At 48.5% G+C, this 24,907-nt stretch overlaps 2 protein-coding genes across 3 annotated transcripts; both read right to left on the reverse strand.

Annotated features, from left to right (window-relative positions):
• Nucleotides 1–361: 361 nt before the first annotated feature.
• sytl5 (synaptotagmin-like 5) lies at nt 362–20,706 on the reverse strand. Of its 2 annotated transcripts, XM_028992358.1 has the most exons (17): nt 20,585–20,706; nt 9,721–10,036; nt 9,153–9,362; nt 8,962–9,077; nt 8,706–8,826; nt 8,528–8,621; nt 6,893–7,022; nt 6,635–6,735; nt 6,451–6,528; nt 5,812–5,877; nt 5,473–5,651; nt 4,403–4,505; nt 4,129–4,290; nt 3,758–3,866; nt 2,315–2,447; nt 1,963–2,171; nt 362–1,356 (listed from the first exon to the last, which is right to left on the reverse strand). In XM_028992358.1, the coding sequence occupies exons 2-17, from the start codon at nt 9,840–9,842 to the stop codon at nt 1,214–1,216; spliced, it is 2,076 nt and encodes a 691-aa protein (XP_028848191.1). In that variant the 5' UTR covers nt 9,843–10,036; nt 20,585–20,706; the 3' UTR covers nt 362–1,213. The 2 variants fall into 2 exon arrangements, with proteins under 2 accessions (XP_028848191.1, XP_028848192.1); XM_028992359.1 differs by lacking the exon at nt 5,812–5,877.
• Nucleotides 20,707–21,369: 663 nt separating this feature from the next.
• asb11 (ankyrin repeat and SOCS box containing 11) lies at nt 21,370–24,492 on the reverse strand. Its single transcript, XM_028992416.1, has 7 exons — nt 24,216–24,492; nt 23,723–23,802; nt 23,284–23,391; nt 22,849–22,999; nt 22,520–22,654; nt 21,636–21,824; nt 21,370–21,567 (listed from the first exon to the last, which is right to left on the reverse strand). The coding sequence occupies exons 1-7, from the start codon at nt 24,292–24,294 to the stop codon at nt 21,443–21,445; spliced, it is 867 nt and encodes a 288-aa protein (XP_028848249.1). The 5' UTR covers nt 24,295–24,492; the 3' UTR covers nt 21,370–21,442.
• Nucleotides 24,493–24,907: the final 415 nt, after the last annotated feature.

Consider the following 24,907-nt stretch of genomic DNA (forward strand, 5'->3'; position numbering starts at 1 on the left):
CCTGGAGACACTCAGGGTTAAGTGTCTTGCTCAGGGACACAATGGTAGTAAGTGGGGTTCGAACCCGGGTGTCCTGGTTCACAGGCGAGTGCGTTACAGATCTTCAGTTGCGGTGGAGCCGTAAACAGCGTCAACCTCGGCACGGGTTAAAAAGAGAGGGATCGTTACGGACGAAATGGAAGCCGGAGGTCCGGACCGCAGAGACGCAGGCAGGCAGCCCGCAGACCTGCTGTTACCTTCATTTGAACCCCCACCCACAGAACGGGGCGCCCTGCAGCGGCCTACAGAGTCGTGGTGTCCGTATGTTCATGGAACACTTAAAAAAAAAAAACTCGTACACACGGAGGAGAAGAGGGTGCGGCAATAATACTTTTAATCGCTGATCGATGACACAAAGTCACGTAATGGCGTTTAAAATCACAGGCTGCAGATTTCAGGGCCGAACACTAGAGTCGTAAAAACGGGAAGAACATGCGACTGGACGCCCGCGGCTTGCGGAGGAGGGTAAATGTTGCACGACGACACTTCACCGCAGGCTGCTGGGCGTGGCCATCCGTGAAGCCCCCCTGAACGCTACACGGGGTCTGCGGGGCTTCCCCTATAAATAAATAGACACCTTTAATATTGGATTTAAGAACGGATTAAATGATGAGAAAAATTACAATTAAAACCCCCGGAGGGCGTGGCATCTGGAAACTCTAGCTCTACGTCTGCTACTGTGATGAGGGGCCACACCGAGCAGCCAGCATTAACAATATTTAAAAAAAAAAAGAAAGAAAAAGACCCTGGACGCACGTACGCACACACAACATGCCAGAGGACAACGCGGCGTCAACGCGGTGACACCTACAGCAAGGCCGCGCACCGTGCCGGGAGGACGCGGATTGCATAACAGTTTTATTTGGCCGTGTGCTTATTCATGCAAGTAATGCTGTGTGTGTGTGTGTGTGTGTGTGAGTGTGTGTGTGTGTGTGTGTGTGTGTTGATTCTTCCTCGCAGAAGGTCCAATCGAGATGTCCAATCTGCAACATGGAATTGTGCTATTTACAGTAACGGTCGATATTCCCGTGTTTGAGCTAGGGGGTGTATCTCTGTTTATCTGTGTGTGTGTTTTTTTGTATATAAGGACACTTAAAAGGTAAGATGGGGACTGTGGGACGTGGTTGGGCTGAAAATTGCGGGACTGTCCACCGTCCCCCACGTCTCCCGTCGTTCACGTCTTTCTCTTGGCCATGCTGGACCGCAGCATCAGGGTGCACTCCAGAGGGACCTCGGGGGCGTCGATCATGCGCTGCCACGCCCTCTGCTCGTCCCCGAACGAGTCCATCCAGTCCACCTCCTTACCGTAGCTCAGGCCTGCACCGGGGGAGGGAACAAAACCAGCGTTTTACACACTTTACGAATTTTAACACACTCAGTGCAGCAAGAGGCGATAAAGATAAAGACAATAAAACGTTTAACAGCAGCATTTACATAATAATTCCAACAAAATATCAAACCTATAAACTGCAATCATTCATATTGTGACACGCACGAAGCACCACGTAGCTGTAAGCACAGCAGACATAAATCCCGGACGAGTTTCCTGCCGCGCAGCGTGTAAAATATTCATCTTTAATTCCCCCGACCTTTCTTCGCGGCGCCCGCTGCCAGTCGGCGTAATGAGAAGAGGCTGCGGCCCCCGGATGGCATTTCGTCCAGGAGCTTGGACTATCATTAGCGTCGGTAAATATGGACTGAGGCGCGTTCCCGCGGCTGGATTTAAAGCGCACCCCCGGCACATCTTTTCCTTCAGGTTCCAGGACCTCAGATTTAAAACCGCCCCGGCAATAATGATGTGAGGGACGATCGTCCAGGAGGGTGGACCATCATTAGTGTAGGTAAATATGGTCTGAGGCACGTTCCTGTGGCTCTGCGGCTGGATTTAAAGCGGACCCCGGGCAGATGCTTGAGAAGGCTCACCGGTCCCGGCTCCGAGGCGGACCCCCCCCAGGAAGACGTTGCTGGCGAGGGGCTCCCGGTCCCAGATGGTGAGCTCCAGACAGACATTGTTCAGGTCGGACGCCTGGAGGCCGCAGTAGGTGAAGGTGTGGTTCCAGCGTGGATTCACGGTGCCCTTCACCACCTCCGTCTTGTGCTTTGTGCTTTTCTTATCGTCTGGCAACAGATACCTGCAGGGAACACGCGCACACACAAACCCTGTGTCCTTGTCCTAGAAGATCTATCAAGCCAGAGACTTTACATGATGTCTGAAGGTGTCCTCTGGTATCTGGTACTAATGCTTCTACACCATGTATGCACCATGTATCCTTACCCTTTGACAAATGGGTCTGACGTCCCCGACTTGACGGCTGTGAGGTTCTTGGCCTCCTTCACCAACAGCTCCACCCTCCCTCCCCTTGGTAAGGTGATGTTCTTCTTCTTTCCCTTCAGAAACCCCTTCTTCACTGTAGGGACGGTAGACAGTTAAGAACTGACACCCAGTTCTGGTTTACATTTATATTTAGGGTATTTACCAGACGCCCTTATCCAGAGCACCTTACAATCAGTAGTTACAGGGACAGTCCCCCTGGAGACACTTAGGGTTAAGTGTCTTGCTCAGGGACACGATGGTAGTAAGTGGGGTTTGAACCTGGGTCTCCTGGTTCATAGGCAAGCGTGTTACCCACTAGGCTACTACTGCCCTCTATACCACCTAGTTACCCACTAGGCCACTACCGCCCTCGATACCACCTAGTTACCCACTAGGCTACTACCACCCTCTATACCACCTAGTTACCCACTAGGCTACTACCACCCTCTATACCACCTAGTTACCCACTAGGCTACTACCACCCTCTATACCACCTAGTTACCCACTAAGCTACTACCACCCTCTATACTACCTAGTTACTCACTAGGCTACTACCACCCTCTATACTACCTAGTTACCCACTAGGCCACTAACACCACCCTCTATACTACCTAGTTACCCACTAGGCCACTAACACCACCCTCTACCACCTAGTTACCCACTAGGCTACTACCACCCACTATACCACCTAGTTACCCACTAGGCTACTACCGCCCTCTATACCACCTAGTTACCCACTAGGCTACTACCACCCACTATACCACCTAGTTACCCACTAGGCTACTACCACCCTCTATACTACCTAGTTACCCGCTAGGCCACTACCACCCTCTATACTAACTAGTTACCCGCTAGGCCACTACCGCCCTCTATACCACCTAGTTACCCGCTAGGCTACTACCACCCACTATACCACCTAGTTACCCACTAGGCCACTACCACCCTCTATACTAACTAGTTACTCGCTAGGCCACTACCGCCCTCTATTCTACCTAGTTACCCACTAGGCTACTACCACCCACTATACCACCTAGTTACCCACTAGGCTACTACCACCCACTATACCACCTAGTTACCCACTAGGCCACTACCACCCTCTATACTAACTAGTTACTCGCTAGGCCACTACCGCCCTCTATTCTACCTAGTTACCCACTAGGCTACTACCACCCACTATACCACCTAGTTACCCACTAGGCTACTACCACCCTCTATTCTACCTAGTTACCCACTAGGCTACTACCACCCACTATACCACCTAGTTACCCACTAGGCTACTACCACCCTGTATACTACCTAGTTACCCACTAGGCTACTACCGCCCACTATACCACGTAGTTACCCACTGAGCTACTACCACCCTACTGGAGATCTCTGGTGTATTACTGTGTTGAGTTGCGGTACCTTGCACCTGGTCCAGGGGCAGCATGAGGTTCCTCTCCGCAGGAATGTACTTCAGAACCACCGTGAGTTCCCCCTTATACTGCAGCATGGAGTCGGCACTGCTCTCCGTCTGAGGCCGACACACACACACGAACGCAACTTCACACCTGCTGCTGTAGAACATTTAGATTTACAGCATTTACCAGATGTTCTTATCCAGAGCGACTTACAGTATTACAGGGACAGTCCCCCCCTGGAGACACTCAGGGTTAAGTGTCTTGCTCAGGGACACAATGGTAGTAAGTGGGATTTGAACCTGGGCTTACCCGCTAGGTTACTACCACCCACCCTCTATACCAGAAATCACACACCAATATAAAACGCACACTCACCCTGGGCTGCAGCGAGAACCACTCCTCCATCTGCCTGTCCAGCTCCCAGGAGTCGAACGTCAGCTCCACCTCCCCCAGGAAGCTGTTGTGGGCGAAGCGGTCGTGGTGCCACACGGACACCTGCAGCGTCCGCGTCTCCAGCTGGGAGTGGCTGAGGACGTACTGGCGCACACACACACACGCGCACAGACACACACACCACATGCATCACCAGCTCAGAGGGAGCTACAGAACACAACACACCATAGCTGGGTTTTCAAGACACACGTCTCACCCTCAAGTTCTCGTTGAACTCGGGTTCGGTGGTGTTGGCCTTGACGCCCGTCTTTCTCTTGCTCTGACGGGATTTGTCGGGCAGCAGGTACGTTTTCACGTAGCTACAGACACACAACATTCAGAAAAACGGCGACGTATGGTTATACCACGCTGCTGCATGATGTAAATACGTTTTTAATACGTTGGAAATGTGTTGCGGCGGAGTGGCACAAAAAAAAAAAAACAACAAGAGCCGAGAGTCGGGTACGCAGAACATCGGACCACAAACCAAACACTGAACATTTCAGCCCCGCCTTGTGTGTTATGGCCCCGCCCCTCGATACACAACGTATGCCTGAGTTTTGAATTTGAACTGTGAGCGTGTCACATTGATGGCGTGCATGCACCGCCTAAAAATCAGTACGAGATTCTGTCTACACAAGGCCTTTTCCATTTCTAAAAAAACCTGTGTCCACTCAAGACCATCATCTGAAACGTTGTCGTCCACACGGAGACGTCCCGAAGGCTGTTTTTACCTCCCTCCACCCCTGTAGGTGGCGCTGTAACTCCCTGCTCTCCTTGTCTGACGTCTAGTTCATTTAGGGCATTTACCAGACGCCCCTTATCCAGAGCGACTTACAATCAGTAGTTACAGGGACATTCCCCCCCTGGAGACGCTCAGGGTTAAGTGTCCTGCTCAGGGACACAATGGTAGTAAGTGGGATTTGAACCTGGGTCTTCTGGTTCACAGGCGAGTGTGTTACCTGCTAGGCTATTACCACCCAAATACAGAGGACACATTTCACAGAGTCACCGTGTGCTGTGCTGCAGTGTTTCACAACGACAATCACTTCCCTTTCACTGACCAACAAGTCCGCGTTTTCACAAAAAGAGCCGCTTTGCCGTCGACAAGGAGAAATTGACTCTGGAGCCGGTTCTGGGTCCCATGAAACGCCATTTTCGTGTGGACACAAGGAAACGTTCCCGTTCTCATGTGGACGGGGCTTTAACGTGTAAGGTTGTGACGGTCATAATTTGTTATGCAGAAAAGTGAAATTGTGTGTGTGTGTGTGTGTGTGTGCTACTGACGGGTCCGTCCGCTGCCTCCGCTCGTCTCCGGTTGCCAGGTTGCGGCACCTCTTCACCAGCACGTTGAGGGCGCCGGTCTTGTAGCTGTAGCTGATGTTCAACAGGATCTCCCCGGATACGTGAGCGTTGCCATAGTCACCGGTCTCGCTGTACAAACTCATCATGCTGTTCAGGCTGCTCTGGAGGTGCGAGAGAGGTGGACAACAAGTAAGGGTGTGTGTGTGTTAGTGTGTGTGTCTGGCAGTGTTCACAGCCTCATGCATCCAGGATCATTTTTACATGAAATTAGTTAGAAAGACACATTTTAGAAGAAAAACACAGATAAAGACGAGGACTCACAGTCTCAGCATCTGAGTCAGGGACATGAAGGAAGCTGCTTTTTCGCTCCAAGCCCAGAGTGGACGACTACACATAGGAAGGAAGAAGAAGGGCGCGACCAAAAGGGGGAAGAAACGGAGCCAAAGGTGTAAAGGAAACATAGAAATGATGGAGAGAGAGAAAAAGAAAATGAAGGGGAAGGGAAGAGCGAGAAGCCATCAGCAGGGAAGACAGAAACCACCCGCGGACGGGGAAGTCCACGTCAATCCGCCTTCACCAACTCATCTGTACAGAGTTATTAATAACCCAGACATCTGAAATCTGATTGGCCGAGCCTCAAAGCAGCCATTACGTTAGAATAAATAAATCGATGCTTTCCGGGGCTAAAAGGTTCCAGGTTCCATCAGCGCCGACACAGGAAGTGAATGAGGACCTGCATCTTGCTACAGTGACCTGAAGGTCCAGGTTCCGGATGTGTGTGTGTGTGTGTGTGTGTGACAGTAGTGCCATTATAACCTCCACTGCTCAAACACACAACAGCTGTTACTGTTTGCGTTTGATAGAAAGAATTCCAGACAACACACACACACACACACACAGTACAAGCTCTGCATGTGTACATAGGTGCATACTTGTGTGTGTGTGTGTGTCAGGTGTTACCGTAGACTGCGCGACGCTCAGCCTGCGGTTTATTTTGTACTGAGTTGACATCAGAGCATCAATGTCCTCGTCGGATTCCTGCAAAACACAAGCCACCGAAGTCACGCCCACGGAATGGGTGAGCCAATCACACGACTTCTCACTCAACAGAGTCGGGACCTCTGAGTACAACGGTGTGACCTACCACCTCGTTGACCCCGGGAACCGACCGGCAGCGGGCGATGTGGGCGTCGTCACCAAACCCCGCCCCCGGCACACTCAGATCCAGTTCAGACCTGCTGCGGTCTGGGAGAGAGGGAGACGAGATCAATTATCCGCAGAGCCGGCGTGGCAGGAAGAGGCTCGTTAATTAGCACAGCTGCGGTGATTATGCTGCAATTATGTTTTCACTCAGCCACGCGCCGAAAAGAATATAATAATGCGGTCGCTGTGGCAACGGTACCTGACGACAGCGAGGCCCTGGACACGGTGATGGAGGGCGTGTCTGAGCCCATCCTGCTCCGCCCACCCTTCATTTTCTCGGGGATGCTCTCCGTGCTGCGGATGCTGTACACACTCTCAGCACCATCGGGCTGTGAACACACACACACACACACACACACACATCACCACGTCATGTCCACACTAACCGGCCACTATATTAGAGATACTCTGCATTTACATTTAGAGCATTTATCAGACGCCCTTATCCAGAGCGACTTACAATCAGTAGTTACAGGGACAGTCCCCCCCTGGAGACACTCAGGGTTAAGTGTCTTGCTCAGGGACACAATGGTAGTAAGTGGGGTTTGAACCTGGGTCTTCTGGTTCACAGGCGAGTGTGTTACCCACTAGGCACCAACAACCCTCTATACCACCTAGTTACCCACTAGGCTACTACTGCCCTCTATACCACCTAGTTACCCACTAGGCTACTACCGCCCACTATACTACCTAGTTACCCACTAGCCTACTACCACCCTCTATACCACCTAGTTCCCCACTAGGCCACTACTGCCCTCTATACCACCTAGTTACCCGCTAGGCACCAACAACCCTCTATACCACCTAGTTACCCACTAGGCTACTACCGCCCTCTATACCACCTAGTTACCCACTAGGCTACTACCGCCCTCTATACCACCTAGTTACCCACTAGGCTACTACCACCCTCTATACCACCTAGTTACCCACTAGGCTACTACCACCCTCTATACTACCTAGTTACCCACTAGGCTACTACCGCCCTCTATACTACCTAGTTACTACCTAGTTACCCACTAGGCTACTACCGCCCTCTATACCACCTAGTTACCCACTAGGCTACTACCGCCCTCTATACCACCTAGTTACCCACTAGGCCACTACCGCCCTCTATACTACCTAGTTACCTACTAGCCTACTACCGCCCTCTATACCACCTAGTTACCTACTAGGCTACTACTGTCCACTATACCACCTAGTTACCCACTAGGCTACTACCGCCCTCTATACCACCTAGTTACCCACTAGGCTACTACCGCCCTCTATACCACCTAGTTACCCACTAGGCTACTACCGCCCTCTATACCACCTAGTTACCCACTAGGCTACTACCGCCCTCTATACCACCTAGTTACCCACCAGGCCACTACCGCCCTCTATACTACCTAGTTACCTACTAGCCTACTACCGCCCTCTATACCACCTAGTTACCCACTAGGCCACTACCGCCCTCTATACTACCTAGTTACCTACTAGCCTACTACCGCCCTCTATACCACCTAGTTACCTACTAGGCTACTACTGTCCACTATACCACCTAGTTACCCACTAGGCTACTACCACCCTCTATACTACCTAGTTACCCACTAGCCTACTACCGCCCTCTATACCACCTAGTTACCTACTAGACTACTACCGCCCTCTATACCACCTAGTTACCTACTAGGCTACTACTGCCCACTATACCACCTAGTTACCCACTAGGCTACTACTACCCTCTATACCACCTAGCTACCCACTAGGCTACTACCACCCCTTGTAGTAAAAGCATTTCTTCCAGTTGTGTCTAATAAAGTGGCCAGTGAGTGTATGGTCATACAGATTATGAACATACCCGGTTTCTGCCCTGTGTGGGTGTGGGCGATCGAGTCCGTTGATTATTTGGCACCGTTGGTAACCCTGACGACTCAGTGGCCATAACACTGGTCCTGATGGAACACACACATACACAGATGAATTCATGTACGAGTGATATTTTCTGATCCAGAAAACAGAACCTGACCGCCTCCTACCCTTTCTTCTTAACACCTCCCTGATGGGACCGAGCAGCACTCCGCTCTGACAGGGCACTGGGTGTAGGTGACCTGCCCTGGGACGGGGGGGACGGCTTCCTGTAGGCGGTGCTTCTGTCCACTGGTAATCCAACAATGCGGTCAGGTGGCATTATACATTATCATTGGAAATCCGACATTCCATACACATATTCATCTCAGACAATAAAGATTGGAATGGCAGAGAGGGTCCACGTCAGGTGGGGATCCGTCTCACCTGGTGGGCTGCTGAGGATGGACTGTTTGACCATGTCGCTGCTCGGCGGACCCCCCTGTCTGAACCGCCTGGAGCGCTCCTCCAGAAACCACTCCCCCGTCACCACCTTCAGCTCGCTGCCGACCAGACACAGAGCTTAGCGGACTGGGCGGCGGCACCGGCCGCTCCCGTCCGTGGTGCAGGCCACTTACGAGATCTTGGCGCACACGGAGCACCGGCAGCGGCTGTCGGCGGCGCGCGCGGCGACGCACAGGCTGCAGACGCGCTGCTGGCACTCGTCGCAGACGCGCCCCCTTTGCAGGACCAGGCCCAGTGGGCGGAGACAGATGGCACACTCGCGCTGGTCCGGGTCGCTGCGGCGACCCCTGTGCTTCATCTGCAGCAGTTCGTTCTTCAGCTTCCTGTCAGGCAGAGCGACACAACCAATCAGTTTTCATCTATAGCTAAATCATTGCGATTATTAATTATTCCTTTTATTTCTAGGCCTCCTCTAGTCTGACTTCAAGAATAAAGAGGATTTATTTAGGCTTTTTAACCCTGAACTGGGTGGTAGTAGCCTAGTGGGGTAACACACACACTATGAACCAGAAGACCCATTCAAACCCCATTTACTACCATCGTGTCCATGAGCAGGACACTTAACCCTGACTGTCCTTGTAACTACTGATTGTAAGACACTCTGGATGAGGGCGTCTGGTAAATACTGTAAATGTAAATGGGTCTGTTCTGGTTTTGGTGGGACCAGGGTTGGGTTCTTGCCTGACACGCTTCTCTTCTCGCCGCCGCAGCTTCTCGTCCTTCTGCAGAACGCCGAGTATCATCTCCCTCTCGTTCTCCTCCAGGAAGGAGAGGTTCAGCCTCTCTGACACTGTTTTAGCCATGGTTCCGCAATCGGCCAATCACAGCACGGCCGCGCCGCGGCTCAGACAGTCCGGTCACAGCGCGGCCTGCCCCGGCATGGCGACGAAGTCCTCTGAGTGGCGGCTGGCGTTCGGTCTTCAGCTTGTTTTAGACGCCTCCACCCCCCAGGTCGCCGCCTCCACATCACTTCTTCAGAGGAACGTCTTCCGCCATCCTGTCCAATCAGGAAGAAGCATAAAAAATAACCATCAATTAGAGCTGTTACTGTTAATTAGGTGACCCATAAAGCAGTGGGCTTCAGTAAAAAGACATCTCACTGCCTACGAGGCTCAGGGCTGGGACAGGATCTGAAAGCTGTGTGTGTGTTCACTGTGATGAATTTGGACATGTGGGTTCATGTGTGTGTATGCAGGCGGTTTTAACATTTAATAGCTATTACAGATCCATAATCCATCATTTATTTCTTCCCAGTCCAAACGACCATTTCAGATATCAGCTACATCATTCTTTTTAGGAGAAATGACATCACGCTGCCCATTCACATCTATTGGGCTCGCAGATATCCAGAATTACATTTCATATTTCCAGAAAGAGTATTCTACACATCTGCAGTAAAATGAGTAAAATAGGAAAAATAGGAGAAACAAACATGTTAGATACAAACAGTCCAGTTTTTCCTATTCACAATATCCAAAATGATATTCTACATATCCAAATCGACATTTCTCCTAGTAAGAATATTACTGCAGATATATAGTTTTACTTTACTTTACATTATTTAGCAGACGCTTTTATCCAAAGCAACTTACAAGAGGAAGACACCAGCAATTCTCGTTCGATTTCAATAGAATATTGAGTTTACAAACTAAGAGCCCTGATAAGGCTCAACTTGTCAGCGAAGAGCATGCTCGGAGATTGTTAGGTGCTAGACGAAGAAAAATTATAATGTATTTTTATACATTCTTGTATTGTTTGTGCAATGTGTACGCATATAGAATACTCATTCTGGATATTTGAAATGTAATTTTAGATATCTGAAAGCCCAATAAGCATGCATATTTAACAGATAGAAAGGATGTACAATCAATATGCAATTTATATCCATCTTGTCAAAATTCAAATTTAAGATATCTATAATATAAAAAATATATTTACTTGGAATTATGACTAGTCAAAATTACGGTAAAGATACATGCAATTACACTTTTGACTAGTCACAATGCAGATACCTAGAACTGTAGATATGTTAAAGTAGTTTTCCTAGTAGTTCTAGATTTCTAAAATGACACCTTTGACTAGCAAGAAGTACATTGCAGATATCTGACATATGAATTATGTTGGTAAAATAAATCCTAAAAGAGTGCAATGAAATCTGTGACGTCATTTCGGATGTCCAAAATGGACGTGTGACTAGGCATTATGTGACGATGGATATGTGTAATGCATATAAAAATTCAGCTATTAAATGTTCAAAATGTTCGCCATACGTGGGCTCTTGTGCACTTTTTTCCTGCAGCTTTACACCCAGGCAGCCATTCTGCCTGAAGAGACCCTTTGCATAATCAGGTGAACATAATTCGACTTTCAGCTCTGGAGCTGTCAAAAGCTTTTGTCATTTTCTGGGTGGCACACACACACACACACACACAGAGAGACACAACAAGAACAACGTATACACTCCGCTGAGCAGACCCAGATTTAAACCCAGGAGCAAGGAAATACAGGAATATGCACCCCCCCACATAGAAAGATGCTTAAAATGCAAGAAAATAGAGGAATAAGCCTCTAAGAAATGCTTAAAATGCTGCTTGTTGCAGAGCAAAGAATGCCGGAGGGATTTCCACGTAGTGATGTGCTGCGGTTGGTTTTCCACGAACTCATCACGGCTCATGGGCATCCCAGAACATTCCGATTCTGAACAGAACAAAATGTCCCAGGAACAAGGCGAGTGACATGAAAAATTAACTGCTGTACTCCTCCATATGTGTACATTGTCAATAAGAAACTTTAGGAATTAATCACTTAATTTATTATAATCTATAATCTATTCAATTTCATTCTATTCTGTTGTACATGTATGTAATATCAGCCAATTTCCAAAATTAGAGCAAAATATTCATTCAATTATTCCTATATTCATATCCATTCAATTCCATTCTATTTTGCATATATGTAAATAACAGAGTAACTTCCAAAAGTAGAGCAGAATATTCTATTCTATTCTATTCTATTCTACAAATATGTAATGACAGGAGTTTTTATCCGAGGTGCTTGTGTCTTGTAAGCGCCTGCGAGGTTTTAGAGGGGTTAAGGAAGTGGCATAGCGGTTAAGGAAGTGGCCCCTAATCAGAAGGTTGCCGGTTCAAATCCCAATCCGCCAAGGTGCCGCTGAGGTGCCACTGAGCAAAGTAACATCCCCACACACTGCTCCCCGGGCGTATCACAATAACAATCACTTCACTTCACTTTTACTAACAGACTAACTTACAAAAGTAGAGCAGAATATTCTATTCAATTCCACTCTATTGTACAAATATGTAATAACAGACTAACTTCCAAACTTAGAGCAGAATATTATATTCAATTCCATTCTATTGTACGGATACGTAATAGCAGACTAACTTCCAAAAGTAGAGCAGAATATTCTATTTTTATTTTACCTATGTGTTCTTGTTTCATAATAAACTAGCAAAATACTCCATTCTATTCAATTCCATTCTATTCTATTGTATATTTGTGTATTTAGGTGATAATAGACTAACTTTCACACGTCAAACTAATTTTTTATTCAGTTCCATTGTATTCTATTATGTCTGCAATAACAGACTTGTAGAAGTAGAGCAAAGTAGAGCAAGTAGAGCAGTTCTATTCTATTCAGCGTGGCCATGGACCCGAGCGGAGAAGAGGTGAGGGATGTTGGGTAATAACCCATGACTTGTCTGTTTTGTTACGGTCTGACTCATCAGGATGTGAAGCTAAATTAATCTCACACACCATTTCACAAAATGACACTCACGCGCACACACACACGCACACACACACACACTGAGATGAATGGAAGCAGGCAGCTGTAAATGGTCTGTTATTCTGACCTGGCGATTTTTCCTGAGTGTTTTGGGGTTGATACAGAGTGAGTGTGTGAGTTTGTTAGCGTGTGTGTGTGTGTGTGTGTGTGTGCTGTTGTGGGTGTGGCACTCGGTCGGACCCCTCCCTGGGTACATATACCCTGACTTCACTCGCGTTCTTGCACTTGTGTACATACAGCCCTTGGCAAACAGACGCACTCACACACCGGCCCTGCCACAAACACACACGCCGCACATCGTCCTTCCTCCCCCTCAGTTCGGCGAACACACCGCTCGCCGCCAAATAGAAGGTGGAGGAATTAACACCGGAAACGGCGGGAGGTCTATAAACACACGATTAGCGCAACATCGCCATTTACCCCATTCAACACCGGCTGGCAGAGCGAGTAGTGTCTGTGTGTGTGTGTCTGTGTGTGTGGGCAATGTACAAGCCACAGGAGACCTGCTCTGTGCCATAGCGGAATATCTAGAAGCTTCCAGAAATTCACAGTGGTTGGCCAAGGCCAATGCGGCGGTCGGCCCGGGATGATGGCGCTTGGCGGTGCGGCACAGCGAGGAGCGAGCGCGGCTAATGACTTTTAAGGAAGCATCACTTCCATGAAAGAAACAGATCTGTGATATATAGATCAGCCGACGGCTGTGTTTGTAGCGGTGGCTTATGGGGGAGGAGAGCGAGTTCAAAGGGAACTGGGAGTAACGATCATTTCACCACACACACACACACACACACACACGAGAACACAGACCTGCCCTTCATGAAGTCTGTTTCTTTTGCTATTTGTGGTCTTAAACCTTCTCACACGCTTCCTGGTTGCTTTATTAGTGACATTTATGTAGGTCCCCTGTGTGTGTATGTCTAGAGGAACCTATATCTAGAGCCCTATATCACATGAAGCACATCCAGTATTGAGGAGTTAGAGGAACACTTAAACAACACCATGTAACTCCATGTAACACTTCTGTGAAATCAAAATGTCCCCTTAGGAAGCAACACTGATTGACGATCAATTTCACATGCTGTTGTGCAAATGGAATAGAAATCAAGTGGAAATTATAGGCAATTATCAAGACGTCTCCAATAAAGGCGTGGTCCTGCAGGTGGTGACCACAGACCACTTCTCAGTTCCTGTGCTTGCTGGCTGATATTTTGGTCACTTTTGAAAGCTGGTGATGCTTTCAATCATGAGACTGAGTCTACAACCCACACGAGTGGCTCAGGTAGTGCAGCTCATCCAGGATGGCACATCAATGCGAGCTGAGGCAAGAAGGTCTGTTGTGTCTGTCTGCGTAGTGTCCAGAGCATGGAGGTGCTACCAGGAGACAGGCCAGTACATCAGGAGACGTGGGGGAGGCCATACGAAGACAACAACCCAGCAGCAGGAGCACTGCCAGAGCCTGCAAAATGGCCTCCAGCAGGCCACACATGTGCATGTGTCTGCTCAAACGGTCAAAAGCAGACCCCATGATGGTGACATGAGGGCCCAACGTCCACAGGTGGGGGTTATGCCAACAGCCCAACACCGTGCAGCACGTTTGGCTAAATAAATTTTGTGTGTCTGCCAGAGATTGGCAAATTCGCCACTGGCACAATGTGGTCTTCACAGATGAAAGCAGGTTCACACTGAGCACATCTGACAAACGTGACTGGAGTCTGGAGACGGCGAGGAGAACGTTCTGCTGCCTGCAACATGCCCCAGCATGACTGGTTTGGCAGTGGGTCAGTAATGGTGTGGGGTTGCATTTCTCACCAGAGGTAGTCTGACTACCACTAAGCAAAGCACCGTCCCCACACACTGCTCCCCGGGCGCCTGTCATGGCTGCCCACTGCGCACTCAGGGTGATGGTTAAATGCAGAGGACAAATTTCACTGTGTGCACTGTGTGCTGTGTATCACATGTGACAATCACTTCACTATGTAAAGAACAAAAAAATAAAATGTTATATATAGATAATTCATTACGATCTAGGATGTCGATCTAGGATGTTTTTGAGCAGTGCATTTGTGACAACCAGATGATTAACTTTAATTATGCTATAATTATGTAATTATGATGGACCAACTTCCTCATTTAAACCCCTCTAGTCAACAAGAACCCATCAAAAAATGGTAATCTGGCAACACCGAATGCAAGGTCCTTTATCCTCCTTTCATAGTCTCAACTCCTCTACTGTCTCCACGCCGCTTGTCCACGGCACGGTCAGTGGACGTCGCCAACGTGAGTCAGATCAGGACCACGTCCACCAACAAACACGGAGATCTTCTGCATGTTAATTCTCGAATTCTGATCAAGTGAACATGACATGGTTTTGTGGTCGGGGTTCTGAGGGTGCACCTAATGAAGTGGCCAGCAGACGTTGAGAACGGCGCGAAGGTTCAGTGTCCCTCGCATCTTGCTGCGTTTTTCTGTGGCTTTTGATTGTATTGCACACAGAATTGAGTTGTGGCATGAACTCAGTGAATAAAAAAAACCAAAAAAAAAAAACACTGAAGTTCAATTCAGCGCTGGTGTGAAATGCTGAATCGATTCTAAATCAATGTAGCACTTTTTTATTCTGTCTGCAACAAAAGATGGACGAGAGAGAAGCGCCTCACAGACGGCCCTGGTGTAAATTGGTCTTTAGTGTCTGGTTGATGTTTTTATTATCAGGGTGTCATCTCCTGGTCTTCTCAGATCCCCCCATGGGACACTTCTTGTACTCTCAGCTCATCCCGCTGTATCTCATATCCTCTTTTTCTCATGTCGAGCCCAGGCAACCTCAGCCAATCTTCCTCACTGAGCTCCTCTAAAAACACAGCCGAAGAGGAACATTGGTCCTTTTTCAATGAAGCCACTGAGGTCCATATCTTCAAAATCAGGGATGACTCGTACTATGGGATCTTGGCTTTGTAGTAAGATGGGGCTGATAGGGCACCTAAGTTTGGTCCCTAAGAGTGTCATTTGATCCGTTACACTCTTCGGTTTCTGATCTTATCTACCTAGAGATGCTGGGATCGTCAGAAAAAGATCTTCATTGTGATGATGAGCCTCCATGCCAGCGCTTCACAGTAATTACGGTTACTGTGATAATGTGATAATACACATTATCTGCCCACGTGCTTTAGCATCTTGGTGGTCTGTCAGTTGTATGCTTGGTCCACACTGGTGGGCTGCTGATCCTCTAACTCATTCAGCAGCTGATCAGCAGCATGGAGGTCACTTCAAATACTTCTTCAAAGTTGTCTTCTTCTTGTTGGGTCTGTCAGAAAGACAGACCATTTATTATTGTGCTGAGAATGGCAAAAAAGAACATGTCTTTTGTTAAAGACCGCCACGCGAAGACTGTCAAACGTAAAGAAACAACGGAGTGGTCAGTCCGAAGGCAGTACCGCATTAAAGAATTCCCATTTTACAAATTCCATGCCCGCAGCTGTGACCAATGCCCGGACAGACCCATCAAAATTTCCCCTGGAATTTTGGCTTCTAGTTGTTCAACTTGTTCTTCAAGCTGACCTCCTTCCGGGCCGTGGAGATCTTGGGCTTCCCCATTCATTTGAAATATTTCTTCAAGCTTTTCTTCTTCTTTTAAAACTTGTACTTGGAGTTGAACTTCTTCAGGGCTGTGGAGATTTTGGACTTCTCCACTCGCTTGAAATAATTCTTTAAGCTCCTCTTCTTCTTGTTCAACTTGCATTTGGAGTCGACTATCTTCAGGTCCATTGAGATCTTGGGCTTCCCCACTCACTTGAAATACTTCTTCAAGCTCCTCTTCTTCTTGTTCAACTTGTATTTGGAGTCGACTATCTTCAGGTCCATTGAGATCTTGGGCTTCCCCACTCGCTTGAAATACTTCAAGCTCCTCTTCTTCTTGTTCAACTTGCATTTGGAGTCGACTATCTTCAGGTCAATTGAGATCTTGGGCTTCCCCACTCGCTTGAAATACTTCTTCAAGCTTCTCTTCTTCTTCTTCAACTTGTTCTTGGAGTGGACTGTTTTCAATGACATGGAGATCTTGAACTTCCCCACTCGCTTCAAAGACTTCTTCAAGCTTCTTGTCTTCCTGCCCATCGTGTTCTTGGAGTTCAGCAGGATCCTCCTAAAAAAGCACTTGAGGATCTTTTGTCCCCATCTCCGTGTTCTGATCTGGCACGGGGCTGGTCCTCACGCTCCATTCGGGCTGGTCCATATCCAGGTGGACAGGTGAAAATGTTATTCGGCTCTTAAATCTTTACTTACATATAAAGCAGTCGAAGGTACAACCTGTTGCATTAGGATGATTGTACTCTAGTTCTGCGTACGGCGATGGCTTAGGCTTTGCATTGTCTTTTGATTTGTGATTAGTAGCAATTTTCAAATATATATTCGTGAAAGATATATTCACGCAACACGAACTTGACATTTATATACTTTACCTGGCCAAAAAATTCTTTGGAGATTCGATGTGCTACAATCTTAAAGGCCCAAAAACATCATCTGTGAAAGAAACTTCCCAGATGCCTTATCTACGGGGGTTCGAGAGCCCGGCAAAAATCAGATCCAGCCACCAACATAATAATGTTTATATAATTATATAATGACATCATTCCCATTAATGAATTATATTGCAATAATAACTTGTTGGTTTTCTTTATTCATGTCATTTGCCAGCAAAATAATAGCATGTTTAATCATTTGGTAATATTACTCACCCCCTGCCGAATATTTGGTATTACGCAACCCGCTTTTTTGAGGGGCGTCCTATTAGAGCAGCTTCTATTAAAATGTTTTAGTAAAACATCTACATAACAACGGGTTAATAGGACCAATCGCTGAGTGTCGGGAACATAAATCATTTTTATTGCGATTATGCCATTTTTATACTTTGCCGAAATCGTAATCAAAATTAAAATGTGATGAATCGCCCAGCCCTAATATAAACCATGGCCCTTGTTGAGTTTGTCTACTGAAAAGCCCCGATAAAAAGAGAAAGTATTTTCATTTAAAAGTGTGCTCATTAAGTCGACATTTCAACTTGCATGAAGATAAATTTGAGGCGGTTACTATTATTTTTATGTGGTTGCCGTTTCTGATGTTACTAACCATGCACAAGGCACCATCAAAAGCCAGGAGCTCTTCCACGAAAACGGTAAATGTGCCGGCTCATCTGAGCTGAGAGGAGAGGCCGGGCGGCGGGGGGCTTCTGATGAGGTGAGAGACGGAAGCGCCACACACCTCCATCCAGCCTGAACCATGACGCGAGGCAATTTCACATTTCATGGTCTCACAGTCGGCTGCAGTGTCACAACGTAAAAGAAAAAAAAACGGCACAATTACGTTGTACCGTAATGGTATCCTGAAAGGAGGTGATCTTTTTTTTCCCTCTATCTAGTTCACACAGGAAATGAATGAAATATTGCAGCTCCATTGTTGTCTTTCATTGCAGGAGATCAGCGATCAGATCTTCATCTCAGAAGAAGATGAAAGAGTTTCATTTCCCGCTTCCGCTCCCGTTTGACGCGACTTGTTAAGTGCTCCCCACATCCAGTCTGGACGGAGCTATCGGAATTAAGCCCTGCTCCGGCTCAGATAACTGGCACGGTGCCGCCTGCTGGAGGTCAACATGTCTTCACGTTTGACATGCAGGGTGAAGACGGGCCGCAGAGGAGCGCACTGGCTGAACGGGAATTTCTCCCATCCACAGACTCCTGGATCGGGCACTGGCTGTGCCAGCTGATTTCCGATAGAACGTGCAGAAGAATCTCTGATCTCGAATGTATTATGGCGCGTCCGAATGCTTTCACGCAGGTCCTCGCCTGACGTCCTGCACACCGGTGGTGGGATCACAGCCAACCCAGAGAGCCTGGATGCTCCAGAACCCAGTCCCTACAAACCCTCCTTCTGCCACTGGGTCCGTGTGGCGCCCCAGACAGACCCCGCAGGCTAATTAATCAGCCGTGGTCGCTCTCGCCCACAGTCACGTGGCGACCTGCGCTGGCCACTTGTGACCAACAGAAAGGAGGAGAGCGCGGTGGAAAATAGACACTAGCAGCATCATATGCGGGCAGAACAACCCATTTATACGTAAGACGTGGCTTATGGCGAAGGGAATGAGGTGACTGTCACTGTGATACACTGCGGCACAGCACACGGTCACGCGACGAAAATGTGTCCTCTGAGATTAACCATCACCCTTGGTGAGGAGTGGTACCTTGGTGGATTTGAACCGGCAACCTTCCTTACCTGCTAGGCCACCACAATATACTAGCCTGGCAACACAGGATTAAAAGACGGCACAAGATAGGTAAAGAAGAACCACAGTTACTTTAACACATTAACAAGATTTTCTTTAGATGTAGCTCAAAATTGAATAAATTGAATAAAAAACGTAATAATACGTAATAGTCGATACACGAGCCTAAATAAATAAAGAATGTGGGAGAAAATCGACGAGAAACGACTTCATCTGATCCACCTGAGTACAGGTGACCCGCCGCGGTGACGTCACCGCCGACGGCGGCTGTGATTGGACAGACGTCCTGCCGGGTGGGTGCGAGCTGCTAATTAAATAGGGCGACGGTGCGCGTTTATTAAGAGTTTCGCTCCGGATTCGCACCGCGCTGCCGAAATCAAATCGGCACCGACACGATTTTCATGAAGTATATAAAACTCGTGAATTCTCACTCTGGCCATTCATGGTTTTCTGTTGTCCGGGCTTTTAATTGGAGGTCGCAAAAAGGGAAACGTATATGTTGTACAATATTTCAATATGTCAAGACAAAAAGAAATGGTTGTGCTCGGAGTTGAACTCCTTACAGGATGCTTCTGTCGCAAGATGTGGCCAGACAGCTGCCACACAGCAGAAAATGATCCAGGGTTGCCAGATTTAAGACATTCGCGCTTTTTTTTTTGCCTTGGGAACAGTAGTGTCTGGCCCGACGGAATGGTGGGGCTGAGATGAAACCAGGTCCGGTCCCCCAGGAACCCTGTCTTCATAGTGGCCCAATAACACCAATAACGCCCCTGATCTGGGGATTATAAAAAGAAGGCCAAAATGCTCTCAGCCAGTCAATAAACTAGACAAGATTGACAGATCCGTCGGGTGACATGTAGAGAGAAGGTTATGGAGAGAGAGAGAGCACCGAACCTTCCACATTCAAACCGATATCAGTCCAAGTCCAAATCGGCGTGAAATAAGCAGACCTGGCAACACGTCCGAGAAGACCATCAGACCTGCGTTCAGGAGGCTTTGGTGGCAGGTCACGTTATCGCAGCGATGTTACACTGTAACTTGCCACAGACACACACACACATACACACACACACACACACACACACACATATATACCGCGCTGAGGAACCCCGCAGCGGTCCTGCTGCATCCTGCCCTGGTTCCTCAGGAGCGGGACCAGCTTCTCCTCGCATCACGGAGCCGAGCGTGAACTGCGCAGGGACGGCCGGGTGACCCCGACGTGGCCACTGACCCCCAACACGGCCGAACCCCAGGGGAGAAGAAGATCTGCAGAAGATACAGATCCACCACGTTCCCCTGGAGATCTCTGGATGAAGACGATTTCTGGGTTTGCTTCGCGTTTCCAGAAAACGAGACCAAGTGGGTCGGAACGAACATGAACGCACCACCCGTCCCCCGCTCCTCTTTATCGTATTTTTAAAAATGTTTTTTTTTTTTTTTTATTCATTCTGACGGCGGGAACCTCCTACCTGGAACCCGCGCGCTGCCCGGAAACGTCGTCGCCTGCTCGTCCCGCCGCCGTCGCGCGCGATCCGGTCCCGGCACCGGCCCCCGTCTGTCGGTCCGTCCGGCGGGTGGCGCGGACTCTGCGCCGAGAGCTCGGGGAGCCCCGCCCACCCCGACGTGGTCTGCGTGAGGGGGCGGGGTTTCCGCCCCCGGGACCGACGGCCGGGAACGGGGAAGCCCGTCCGTTCCTGCAGCATAATAAACCATGGAGGCATAAAGGTGTCCAAAATATCATTAATATTTTATTCATGATGAGTTTTTTTTTCATATTTTGAGGCCTGTTCATTACGTTGGTCTTGAAAAATAAAAAGGTTTGTGCGGTTGTTTTTTACAGTTCGGGGACGGAACAAACACCCACTCCCCTCTCATTTAACCAGCTGGGATCCCGGTTCGTGAAAAATGAACACTTGCATTAACCCTCCAGCTCCCTCCCGTCCCACCTCGATCGCTGCAGTGCCGCCGATCGGCCTGTAGGGGGCGCCTCACACTGATATTCAGAGCAGCAGCCGCATTTCCCACAAATGCACCAAATGAGAATAAGTTATTTTCCTATGCAAATTGTTGCATATTAATTTGGTATTATGATATCCACGGCTTGTGGAAAAAGAAAATGCAGCTCAGTCAACGTCTTTATTACAACGAAGCATTTAACTCGGAAAATATATTCTCCCTGGATGTCAGGAGGACCAGTGGGACTGGAACATTCTCTCCCGGGGTTTTCCACGCGCGGTCCGTCATCATCATCCTGATCTGATGTTGTTCCACGATTGGTCACTCTGATCATACGTCATCGGAGGTGTGTATTTGTGTGTGTGTGTGTGCTACTGGTACAGGAGGTAGTTGTGTAGAGTGTGTGGGAGGTAGAGGGTGTGTGTCCTGCCGAGTCTCTTCCTGCCCAGAGAGCGCCGGATGCAGAGCCTGCAGAGCTGAGCGAGGGAATCGGCACCTGAAAGACACACCCGTCCGTCAGCGTCTGAGCTTCTCGGGCGTCGGGGGGTCGGGGGGGTCACGTACCCGTGGACTGGAGCAGACGCCACGCCCGGCTGTTCTGTGCGCTCAGCTCCACGACGCTCCTCCCTGCCGAGTCCCGGCACGCCCTGTCCGCCCCGTGCTGCAGCAGAAGCTCCACCTCCATGGCCCCGCCCACCCTGGCTGCTGCGTGCAGGGGCGTGTCCAGACCACGCCCTCGCTGGACGTCTGCACCTGTAGATAGGATGCAGATAGGTGTGCAGTTTGGCAAACAGTCACCACAAACGATCAGTGGTGGCCTTGCAGGTGAGGAAGCGGACTCGTGATCTGAAGGTTGCGGGTTCAACCTCCCGAACCACCAAAGCGGCCTTATCCAGAGCGTCCCCACCTGGAGACACTCAGGGTTAAGTGTCTCGCTCAGGGACATGATGGTAGTAAGTGGGGTTTGAACCTGGGTCTTCTGGTTCATAGGTGAGTGTGTTACCCACTAGGCTAATACCACCCTTACAATCAGTTGTTACAGGGACAGTCCCCCCCTCAGGGTTAAGTGTCCTGCTCAGGGACACGATGGTAGTAAGTGGGGTTTGAACCCGGGTCTTCTGGTTCATAGTCGAGTGTGTTAGCCACTAGGCTACTACCACCCTTACAATCAGTTGTTACAGGGACAGTTCCTTCCTGGAGACACTCAGGGTTAAGTGTCCTGCTCAGGGACACAATGGTAGTAAGTGGGGTTTGAACCTGGGTCTTCTGGTTCATAGGCGAGTGTGTTACCTGCTTGGCTACTAACACCTGCCTTTAATGAGTGATATCAGCTTCATGTTGACCCCTGCAGTTCAGCGGCAGTGTCTGAATCTGTGCTCTGATTCTAATGGTTCTAATTGTCCCCGTGTGTTGTTCTTTAGCTGTTGTGCTTGTGTGTGTGTTCTAACCGTTCAGCAGCAGCATGTGAACACACTCGGTTCTCTGGGCCTCACAGGCGCAGTAGAGAGGCGTTCCGGCTCCAGGCAGCTCCAGGTCCACATTCACGCCATGGGACAGCAGCACCTTCAAACTTGCTGTGTGACCTAGACACACACACACACACACACACACACACACACACACGTAGACACACACACACACAATCTGGGTTTTTGTAAACATTGTGTGTAATTTTCTGTGTGACAATGATCCTGGCACATATTTAACACTCTCTTACATGCATAAACACACACACACACACACACACACACACACACACACACACACAGACAGACACCTCTCTTTGCTGCCGCGTGGATGGGTGAGGAAAGCAGATGTGCAGGGTGGTGGGCGGAGCCGTGTTTCAGAATGAGGCTGGCAAGGGCGGGGTTTCCATTGCAGCATGCATAATAGAGGGGCGTGGCTCCATGCACTGTGACTGCATTTGCCTAGAAAATACACATATATTCAGATCCGAATGCACACACACACACACACACACACACACACACACACACACACACACACACACACAAATAGTGTTAAATAACTGTGTTTTGATGATGTGCCTCATCAGCTCCATGCTCATTAAGTTCAATAGCGCTGTAAAAAGCCACAAGTCGGTTTGCTGGCGCACGACACCATCCCGTTCACCCCTGTTGATGCCTTCAGCATGTACACACAGGCATCTGTTTGATAGCTGTAAATATTACAGAAAGCTGCGGCATCGTACGTTAGCTCCGTGGTCCAGAAGGGTACTAGCACAGCCGAAATGTCCGCCGGCGCAGGCTTCGTGAAGCGGAGTGACCCCGTCCAGGGTGGAGATGTTCACAGCAAGGCCCTTCAGTAAGAACAGACATCAGCGAACCGCTGCTCATTGTCACTTGCACATTCAGACACTCATTATAATATGTCATAATAAATCAAACAACCTCGTTATAAGGAAATCTTCAGCTGTTATTTCATAGCCACTTGGGGTGAAGCTGATGTGAATTATTTCATCGTTTTAATCATTTTTACAGACTACAGCCTCCGAGTAATTAATGACACGATTTATTTGAACTTAAAATTAATTTATTTTGATACATAAACAGCGTACAGGAAATACGGTGGACGATTAGATGTACTAACAGCACGATGAGGTGGATGTAGGTGTGTGTGTGTGTGTGTACCTGGGAAATCAATCTCCTCAACAGCAGCAGCCGACCCTGCAGGGCTGCCTCATGGAGAGGAGTCTGGTCTGAACACACGTCTGAGACACACACACACACACACACACACACACACAGAAACAAGCATGTAGCTCATATACAATACAAACATACACACACTTAACTGTATCGGGGGAAGTAACTGCTGAAGTAACATTTGAGCTCAAACAGCCTCTTTCCTGCCAGACAGACTTGGAAATACATTTACCTTGTAGGTATGGACATAAACATCTAAAGACAATACGCTGTGTAGCTTTACTTGCAACGGACTTTAGAGCTCGGAATCCACAAATAGTGGCAATAATTTGACGCAAAGTTCACTTATACTGTTCCTACACACACATATTATATTCTATATATATACACACACATATATATTTGGAACATATGCTTGAAATTTATTACGAAGTTTAAGTCAACTTTCTGTAGGCACTGCAGAAAATTAGATTCTCACCTGCCATGAGTGTGTTGGCCACCCGTCCGCCGTAGACGTGAAACTCTGGTCTCCACGCGGCGGTTTGAGCAGCAGCCATCCTGTCTTCCAGCCTCGGAGTCCCGCTCAGCCTGCCCGAGGGTCGTGTCTTTATGCCCAGATTCGTACAAACGCGCTCTCCTCCTGACAGAACTTCCTCCTCCGTCCATTCATATGTTAACACACAACACACACACACACACACACACACCGTCTACCACCAACCGTTAAACACACATTAACACCCTGCGCATGAAGAAGAGACGCCAAGAGACACGCGTTAGTGCAGCGGGTGCAGGCCGGGCGTGGAGGCTGAGGAGCTGGTCCCTCAGCAAGACCTTCACTTTGGTTTCGTTCTCCGATGTCGTGGGTTTGTGCAACACTGAAGGACGTCTCGGCCAACAAACAGCCAGAAATAATCAGATATTCTTTTTTTCTGTATTTAAATAAAACCCGCACACCCCCCACACCCTCATTAACATGGATATGAGGCGCATTTTGCATTTTAAATCTCATGCAGTTACAGTCCTACCGGGCGACAACGGCGCGCAAATGCGCAACCTTGAATTGAGGAATGTGTGTGTGTGTGTGTGTGTGTGGTGTTTGGGTTTCAGCGCTGCATTCCATTGTTACCCTCACAAGGACACAAACACGCCAAACCACATTCAACAGCC

Source organism: Denticeps clupeoides, chromosome 9 (genome assembly GCF_900700375.1).
Source record: "Denticeps clupeoides chromosome 9, fDenClu1.1, whole genome shotgun sequence".
NCBI classification, from domain to species: Eukaryota; Metazoa; Chordata; class Actinopteri; order Clupeiformes; family Denticipitidae; genus Denticeps; species Denticeps clupeoides.

Bases quoted from the DNA above. Each gene is read 5' to 3' on its own strand.
- sytl5 (XM_028992358.1), bottom strand. From the start codon at position 9,842: ATGGCTAAAACAGTGTCAGAGAGGCTGAACCTCTCCTTCCTGGAGGAG. The intron at 6,736-6,892 runs GTACCGTTGCCA...CCTCTCTCCCAG, and splicing joins CAGGGCCTCGCTGTCGTCAG to ACCGCAGCAGGTCTGAACTG. The intron at 4,291-4,402 runs GTGAGACGTGTG...TGTGTGCGCCAG, and splicing joins AGTTCAACGAGAACTTGAGG to TACGTCCTCAGCCACTCCCA.
- asb11 (XM_028992416.1), bottom strand. From the start codon at position 24,294: ATGGCTGCTGCTCAAACCGCCGCGTGGAGACCAGAGTTTCACGTCTAC. The intron at 23,392-23,722 runs GTACACACACAC...TTCTTACTGAAG, and splicing joins TGAGGAGATTGATTTCCCAG to GGCCTTGCTGTGAACATCTC. The intron at 21,568-21,635 runs GTACGTGACCCC...TGTGTCTTTCAG, and splicing joins GCGTCTGCTCCAGTCCACGG to GTGCCGATTCCCTCGCTCAG.